The following is an 8,712-nucleotide window of genomic DNA, read 5'->3' as shown; positions in this document are numbered from 1 at the left end:
CGCAACCCTCGGTGTCGGCGCCCGTACCGGGGACTGGCAACGGGATCACAACCCTCGGTGTTGCGCCCGCACCACGCTCAGCCAGTGAGCGGGAACCGGTCTGTATATGGGATCCGAACCCTCAGCGGGAGCGCCGCCGCGCTCCCAAGCGGCGCACTGTAGCAGTGCGGCGCACTGTAGCAGTGCGCCACCGGGCCGGCCCTATTTATTTATTTTTTAAAAAAGATGACCGGTAAGGGGATCCTAACCCTTGACTTGGTGTTGTCAGCACCACGCTCAGCCAATGAGCGAACCAGCCATCCCTATATGGGATCCGAACCCGGGGCCTTGGTGTTATCAGCACCGCACTCTCCCGAGCAAGCCATGGGCCGGCCCTTAAAAAAACTTTTTAAAAGGCAAGATATTGGGCCGGCCCGTGGCTCACTCGGTAGAGTGCGGTGCTGAAAAGGCAAGATACTTTGTTTCCTTTTCCTTGAAGAGGTTATTAGTGGTAATAAAATATTTTAAATTCTCACTTTGGCTGACTTATGACTTATTTATTGATTAGTTGATTTGCATTTTAGGGAAGAAGAAAGTGAAGAGGAGGAATTTGGAGACTTTCAGCTTGTCCCAAACGATAAGGAGTTTGATGGTGATGAGGTGAGTATGAAAGGAACAAAGTAATCATAACTAAACTGTGTGTATTGCTGCCCTCAGGTATTTTTTCTTGTCTGAGTTCTTGAGAGTCTTAAAAGATAATAATAATAAATTGTTTATTATGCATTTATTTATTGGTGTGGTACTATGATTTTGCAGAATGAACATAGTGACTCTGGTAATGAAGATCTGGCACTAGAAGACCATGAAGATGATGATGAAGAAAAACTCCTGAAGCAGTCCGAAAGGTTGAAAAGGCAAATGTAGGTGTTATGTCCATTCCTTCAACTGCTAGAAAGTTCCTCTTAAAGTTGAATTGTAGCTTACCACCTTTTTACCTAAATTTGCTGGCTCTATTTCTGCTTTTTGTGGTTAACACAGATTAAACAAAATCCTTCTCCCATGTGATACGTCCGAAGTATTCAAAGATGGTTATGTTTTTCTTAAGAGATTTCTATACTAACTGTCTGTAATTCCCTCCAGAACTAGTGATGTTTCTAGTAACATTGCTTCTGGTCTCCTCACATCCTGGATATTCTCTTTATCCTCAAGTGTGGTCTGAATACTCCCTTGTACTGGATGCATATTCTTGTAGCATAACCAAAGATCATAAGAGCTGAGTCACAGTCTAGATCTTGAAGAACTAGTGGATAACTAAAATTCCCTGGGTCCTGAGGATCTAATAGATAACTAAAATTTTCTGGGTCTTTTTTCTTATGAATTGATGTCATTTCAGGTTTTCTTCAACCTGGTCTTGGGCAAATGACCCACTTTATTTTTTTAATGTTTTATTGTTCTGATCATGAAAATAAAACATTTAGAATATTTAAAAGAATACAGAAAGATATAAATAAAAAGTTGTGTATGTCCATCATCCTGAATATATGTGAAAGTGTTGATGGTGGTTACTTCCTCTTCATCTTTTTTTTATGCATATATTTTTATATAGTTGAGATTTGTATAATTTTTTTTTTTTTTTTAAAGATGACTGGTAAGGGGATCTCACCCCTTGGCTTGGTGTTGTCAGCACCACACTCAGCCAGTGAGCCAACCGGCCATCCCTACATAGGATTCGAACCCATGGCCTTGGTGTTATCAGCACACCCATGGCCTTGGTGTTATCAGCACCGCACTCTCCCAAGTGAGCCACAGGCCGGCCCTGTATAATTTTTTTTACGTATAATTTTGCATCTTGCTTTTTTCCCATACTTATCCATAAGCATTTTTTTAACACGTATTCCAGCCCATGTGACAACAATCTTTCTCATTCTTTTTTTTTTTTTTTTTTTTTTTTGTCTTTTTCGTGACCAGTAAGGGGATCTCAACCCTTGGTGTGGTGTTGCCCACACCGCGCCCAGCCAGTGAGCGCACCGGCCAGTCCTATATAGGATCCGAACCCGCAGCGGGAGCGTCGCTGCGCTCCCAGCACTGCACTCTCCCGAGTGTGCCACGGAGCCAGCCCCGTATTATCTTTTTTTTTTTTTTTTTTTCCTTTTTTCGTGTCCGGCAACGGATCGGATCGCAACCCTCAGTGTTGCGCCTGTACCGGACCGGGACCAGCAACGGGATCGCAACCCTCGGCGTTGCGCCCACACCTCGCTCAGCCAGTGAGCGGGAACCAGTCTGTATGTGGGATCCGAACCCTTGGCGGGAGCACCGCCACACTCCCAAGCGGCGCACTGTAGCAGTGTGCCACCGGGCCGGCCCCCCGTATTATCTTTTAATTCTATTTTACTATGAACTTTTTGAAGTATTCTTGTATGTGAATGACTTTTGGAACTCATATATAGGACATCATACTGATCCCTATTAGATTTATATTGTTGCTTTTAGCCCATCGTTTCCTTCTGTTAAGATCTGTTTTGGGCTCTAAGTTTTCATCTGTCAAATTAACTGTTTCATACAGCTTTAGGTCATCCATAGATTTTTCTAAGGCAGTGGTTCTTAGACCGTATTTAACTGCAGTGCTCATTGTTCAAATGAGGTCTTATAAAGGATGTCAGCTAAAAGTCGAACTGCTCAAAGACGGTGCATGGGAAGACTGGGAAACTTAGTGACTAGTATCTCCTGAAGGAATTTGCCAGGAACCATAGGATTTAGAAGAACTCAGCTTTAAAAGAATGAAACATAAGTCTTTGATAAAAATCAGCCTTCAAAAAGCCACCAAATTTCTGCCTGTTGTGGCCACAGATAACAGGACTTTGAAACCAAGATGACAGAAGATAAGTTCTCTCAGCAAGCTAAAGTCAGAAAAAATAATGATTAGTGGTTTTGATTACCAGGAGCTCTGAGCCTCAGTGTTCCCTTTAACTTGGGGGTTAAGATTTGATAGGCTGTAAGAAAATCCCAGTCAATTACCTTTCTATACCATACTATCTCTAGTCTGACTCCTAAAGGTGTTGTACTAAAATGCAAAACAAAATAGTCTGAGCCTTCTGGCAGGTATTCCCAAATATGTAGAGGAGATTTAGGAGTTTTCTGGCTTTAGAGTCATCCAGCCTAGGTCGAATCCAGACTCTGCTGCCTCCTAGCTGTGTAAACCTTGGGTAAGTTGTTTAATCTCTCTGAGCCTCAGTTCCCTCAACTGTAAAATGAAAGCAATAATAATACCCACTCTTAAGATAATGTGGTAATGCCTGTAAAGCACGGTTATTGGTACATGGTATGTATTAAGTGATCAACTTTTAAATATTATGAAAAATATTTTAAATATTATAAAAATGTATTATTATAAATTTGAGCATATTATTGTTATTAGAGGTGGCTCTGTGTTCGCTTTTCTTATTGCTTTCATATTCTGTGTGTATATTCATTGTTACATTTTCTTATCTTCAAAATTACTTTCCAGGAGATTGAAGAAATACCTGGAGGATGAGGCAGAGGTGTCAGGGAGTGACGTGGGAAGTGAGGACGAATATGATGGGGAAGAGCTTGATGAATATGAAGAGGATGTAATTGATGAAGTGCTTCCTTCTGATGAGGAACTACAGAGTCAAGTCAAGAAAATACACATGTCAGTATCCCAACAAGCCCTTCTCAGTTATAGGGTCTATCTTAAGGCAGACCCTATAATCAGACAGAACAGTCCTGGTTTTGAACACCTTATTTCTTCTGTTGTAGGAAAACCGTGTTGGATGATGATAAGAGGCAGCTGCGTCTATACCAGGAGAGATACCTTGCTGATGGGGATCTGCACAGCGATGGTCCTGGGCGAATAAGGAAATTCCGGTGGAAAAACATAGGTATCTTGGTTGCTGCCTTTAGAAGCATATGGTTACAGTGTACATATTTGGTTTAAGATGGCAAATGAAAATCAAAACTATAACAGGCTATGTGGAGGACCAGGCTGTAACTATTATTTTCTATGAGAGGGTGGGAAAAGTTTGTCAATATATAGTAAATGATAAGGGTTTATTTTATATCTGTAGAATCACCCTCTCCTGTGGGGATTGCAGAATGCTGCTAGCCTTAACTTTGTTTTAGATGACGCTTCCCAGATGGACTTGTTCCACAGAGACTCTGACGATGATCAAATCGAAGAACAACTTGATGAGACAGAAGCCAGATGGAGGAAGGAGCGAATTGAACGAGAGCAATGGCTTCGGGACCAGGTAGGAAGTCTATAAGAAAATCGCCTACTCTGACCCTAGTTTATGAGGACAAGAGGACCCAGTCATTTATCTTGTCATAATAGTTTCAAAATCTTAGTCAACATATTGCTGTCCGTTTTCATCCCTGAATTTTCTTTTGTGCTTTGAGAAGGTTAACGTGGGCAACTCTCTTTGTATTTGTTCAAAATAAATTCTTTTGTCTAAAGCAGCAAAGGTTGCAAAAAAGAGAACAAATGATATGCCAGGTACCCTAACTTCACAACCCAGGCTATGCTAACTCCACAACTATTTAGAGAAGTTATAGGCTTTTCCATTAATGCTGTATGATTTTTATTTTCAGGCACAGCAAGGGAAAATTATAGCTGAAGAAGAAGAAATTGGGGAAGACAGTCAGTTTATGATGCTAGCCAAGAAAGTGACAGCTAAAGCACTGCAGAAGAGTGGTGAGCTCTTATTGCTCCTCAGGATCTAGCCCCCTGGATTGTTAATGCTGGAGCCTTGGAGGTGACTCTAACCTTCAGGGGCTGTTGCAGCTTAGTAACAAGCTTGTATCTAACACTGTCTTAAAGAGGCCCCACAGAGGTGGGGAGAGACAGTGTACTTGGACTATTGGGCAGTAGAGGTTGTATTTGTGAGTATATGTAGCTGATTTTGCTTTATGATCTCAGGCTCAGAGTAGTGAATTCTACTTTCTCTATTTAGTTGCCCGGGATTACGTACCTAAGTGTTAAAGCTGGGATTTGAACCCAAGTATATTTAACCCCAGAAATGAAGCTCTTAAACACTACTCCACATACTTACCACTCCTATTTTTTCTTAAATTATTACTATTAATGATTAATTGAGAAATTCAACATAGTTGTCTGCCTTCTTGGAGTATTTACTATAGTTTCAAATCACCGTTATAAAATAATGAGTTCCTATGGCTTTAGCTTAGTGGTTTAGTTACAAGTCTTCTTAGCTTGTTTAGATATAAGAGTAATTCTACCCACCTTTGCCCAGAACAGGCCTCTCTGTCTTCTCTTTTCAGCCAATCGCCCTGTGGTTATTCAAGAGTCAAAGTCTTTACTTACAAACCCTTTTGAAGCCATCAGACCGGGAAGTGCTCACCAGGTTGGTTGGGGACCTTGTTAGCCTGACATCATGGTCTGCAGGTTATATCAAGCTAAGAGAATAGTCTCTGTCATTAGGAAGGGAGGTGTCTGCAGAAAATGGAAGTAGATGTCAAAAAACCTTGCTATTTCTTTTCTACAAGGAATACATTCCCTCAGCACCTTGGGGGAGGCAGGGAGTGATTGACTTTCATTCTTTCTCTAGCACTTGGGATTTGATACTAGATGACTCTTCTTTCCCCAGTTGAAGACAGGCTCACTGTTAAACCAGCCCAAAGCTGTGCTTCAGAAACTGGCTGCCCTCTCTGACCTCAATCCCAGCGCTCCCCGAAATTCAAGGAACTTTGTCTTTCACACACTTTCTCCTGTGAAGGCTGAGGTGGCAAAGGAATCATCTAAGCCTCAGGTAGGGAATTTGAGAACGATATAGTGGCTCCCCAAACCAGAATTTATTTATTTATTATAATTAAAAAACAAATTCTGGTTTAACAGTTTATGCTGCAGTGTTAACATCCCACACTGCCTAATAAGGCATAAGGGACTTGTTACCCCAGTAGGTAAGCAGCTTTTGAACTTATCTGGAAAGCTTGTATTTCTTTATTTTTCTGTTGTTAATGGTCCATGATTTAACTATGAGTTATTTAAGAGCTGATTAAAGGTAAGTACTTGTATGAGGGTCTTAAACTGGCCCTGACTCCCTCTCTGCTCTCTAGGTGAAGAGAAGGGGTCCATCTTTAATGACATCCCCTTTACCTAAGCACCTCAAAACAGATGATAGCACTTCAGGATTGAAGCAAAGCATCTTCAGATACTTGGAAAGTTAACACCATCAAGGGTGCCAGCATCTATGCTGTGACTGCTTTGAGAAGTTCCTGGCATTGAAGGTTGGAATAGATGCTCACACTGGTGATCCCACCTTCCTTTATAATCAGTGCATTAAGACTGTGGACAGTGATTCCAGTGTTTTCTACTACGCACCCTAGACATCTCTTTCTTTTTCTAGTATTTTTTCTTGGGTTGGCCACTACTTAATTCTACAGTGTTTACAACATCGACTCAAGGAATACTTGGGTGAAGTCTCACTTCCTCTATTAAACATTTGACATTTAATCCTAGCAGCTTCCTGGGTTAATACCTCTTTGTAATAGGGGTGGTTGGAAGAGGTGGAAAAAGTGTGGCATTACAAGAAATCACAGAAAGCAGTGAAAGTCAGCACCAGAATAACTCCTTCATACTGGTAAGATCTGTACCATGGTGACCAGGACTCAACGCAAGACTTCTTAGAGGACCAAGAAAACAACAGATGGGCTGTTATATTAATCTTGCCCCTTCCATTTTCCTGTATACTTCTTCCCAAGGCAGCCTCAAATTTCAAATTAACCTTTGCTGCCTTTATGATAGGGACTTAAACTGGTACCCAAGTCAGAAAGACCTTGACCCTAATTTTCTGGATTATGGGGATGAAGACAGAGGGTTATATCCAGAGCTGTCCACATTAGATATTCTAGGGGACAGAGAAATCTTTCCTAGGACTAAATTCTCAGTTTGAAACACTATTGCTCAAGGACCTCCCTTCAGTCTGACAAGAAATATAACCATTATTTATTACAATCTCCTGGGTTGAGTACATACCCTGATGTTTTAGTATTTCATTACTAATTTCAAGAGAAGACCACCATGGAGTTTAATAAAAATATTGTTGAAGAGAATTGCCATCACTCTGTTTTCCTTGAACTACTGTGAGGCTCTCAGAATTTTAGATAGGTTTTTTTTCCCCCTTAACTGAGCATCATTGCTGCTTTGGAAAAACATTTCAAGTGAATACTGTGGTTTCAGTGTCAGGAGCTGGACTGGGATGTTGGAGGAGATTGTGCCCGTTTTTTGGGGGGAGATGGGAAAAACCAATTTAATTGATGAAATTAGGGTGTAGGTTTTCTATAGTTTTTTCTAATACTCAAGATGCTGACTTTGACAGAACTCATATTTGTATATTTGTAATCTTGTAATGAGGAAAATGTATATAAAGATGTTTTAATATGTATGTAGTTTTTCAATAAATCTCAATACCTTGAAGGCAGGATTTGCTATCCAGCTCATTCGTAGGTCAATGCCTGTCTAGTGTTGAGGAGCATTTCATTTTCAGCATATCTTCCTCCCCGGGAAGCACTCTGGGTCTAGAGTGGGACTACTGCAGTTGTCCCGTCAGTGGCTTCTCAGCCCCAGTGAACTGATCAAATTAACTTACCAGGTGGTTTGGGTTTGATGCAGGTGAGGAGGAGAGTTTACCTAAATAGTGCCTGTTGTTACAGCTCTTTGACTGGCTGACTTTGCATGTACTTCATTATAGTGTACCTGGGTCCAAGGTGAGGGTTATGGCCTCTCTTTGAGGTCTCTAAACAGTGCCCAAGGCTATGCAGCCCTTGCTGGGCAAATGAGAAATAATTGAGAAGGAGGCCTGGATATTTCTCTCTTCTTATTTCCCCACATGCCTTTTTTGGGGGAGAGATGGAGAAGTGAATTGGAATTGATCACTGAGGATTATAAAATCAATGCCTAAGAAATTTGGGGAGCAAATGGTTTCCATCTGAGGCTCCAGGGAGAAAGCACTCTGGAGAAAGAAATAGTTGAGTCTTAAACTCTGGGTCATTATTCCTCATGCCATTATAGCTGCCATATGGCAAGCTAAGCTTTGACCTTGGTAAAAGGATTGAAAGGGAGAATTTCGGGGCCGGCCCGTAGCTCACTCTGGAGAGTGTAGTGCTGATAACATCAAGGCCACAGGTTCGGATCCCATATAGGGATGGCCGGTTAGCTCACTGGTTGAGCATGGTACTGACACCAAGTCAAGGGTTAAGATCCCCTTACCGGTCATCTTTAAAAAAAAGAAAAAAAGAGAATTTCAACCTGATCTGCATGCCCTTTGCCCTAAACACATTCAGCTATCAGCATCAGCTATGTTTTAATGAAATTGGAGCCCTAGGGCCTGACTAGGGCTCCTAGTAGGACTCAGCTCTGCTAGTTTGGAAATTACATATTTGGAGGCATGAGAGCCCAAGTCTGTGAGATAGAGTGTGCTCAGTGTTAGTCCTTTTGGTTCCTTCTTGTTCCAGACACTGAGAAGGAACACATGGTATTGACGTCATTTAAACAGGTCTTTAGTCTCATATCATCAATTCAGTCCATAGTTACACAAGCCACACTAGGGTCTCTTCCATAACGCACTTAAGGTTATATTCACTAAAGCTCTAGAAGTAAGGGTACGCGGATTTCTGTGGGATCTTTCTTTTCCTCAACTGTTTCTCTACAAACTTCTCCCCATTAGAAATTAGAATTTGTAGGGGCCAGCCCGTGGC

General features: G+C 41.5%; 1 protein-coding gene across 2 annotated transcripts in view; it reads left to right on the top strand.

Annotated features, from left to right (window-relative positions):
* CLSPN (claspin) overlaps positions 1 to 7,432 on the top strand; it is a 26,494-nt gene extending 19,062 nt beyond the window's left edge. For both annotated transcript variants that reach the window (XM_008585456.1, XM_008585449.1), the window contains 9 exons: positions 564 to 639; positions 796 to 899; positions 3,485 to 3,649; positions 3,757 to 3,878; positions 4,120 to 4,247; positions 4,588 to 4,690; positions 5,278 to 5,360; positions 5,604 to 5,765; positions 6,073 to 7,432. In XM_008585456.1, coding sequence (XP_008583678.1) covers positions 564 to 639; positions 796 to 899; positions 3,485 to 3,649; positions 3,757 to 3,878; positions 4,120 to 4,247; positions 4,588 to 4,690; positions 5,278 to 5,360; positions 5,604 to 5,765; positions 6,073 to 6,183 — 1,054 coding nt within the window. In that variant the 3' untranslated portion in view covers positions 6,184 to 7,432. The remainder of the gene's footprint in view (positions 1 to 563; positions 640 to 795; positions 900 to 3,484; positions 3,650 to 3,756; positions 3,879 to 4,119; positions 4,248 to 4,587; positions 4,691 to 5,277; positions 5,361 to 5,603; positions 5,766 to 6,072) is intronic.
* Positions 7,433 to 8,712: the final 1,280 nt, after the last annotated feature.

This window comes from Galeopterus variegatus, unplaced genomic scaffold (assembly GCF_000696425.1).
Source record: "Galeopterus variegatus unplaced genomic scaffold, G_variegatus-3.0.2 Scaffold106, whole genome shotgun sequence".
NCBI classification, from domain to species: Eukaryota; Metazoa; Chordata; class Mammalia; order Dermoptera; family Cynocephalidae; genus Galeopterus; species Galeopterus variegatus.
The sequence above is the reverse complement of the archived record's forward strand: the minus strand, read 5'-3'. Positions and strand labels throughout refer to the sequence as shown.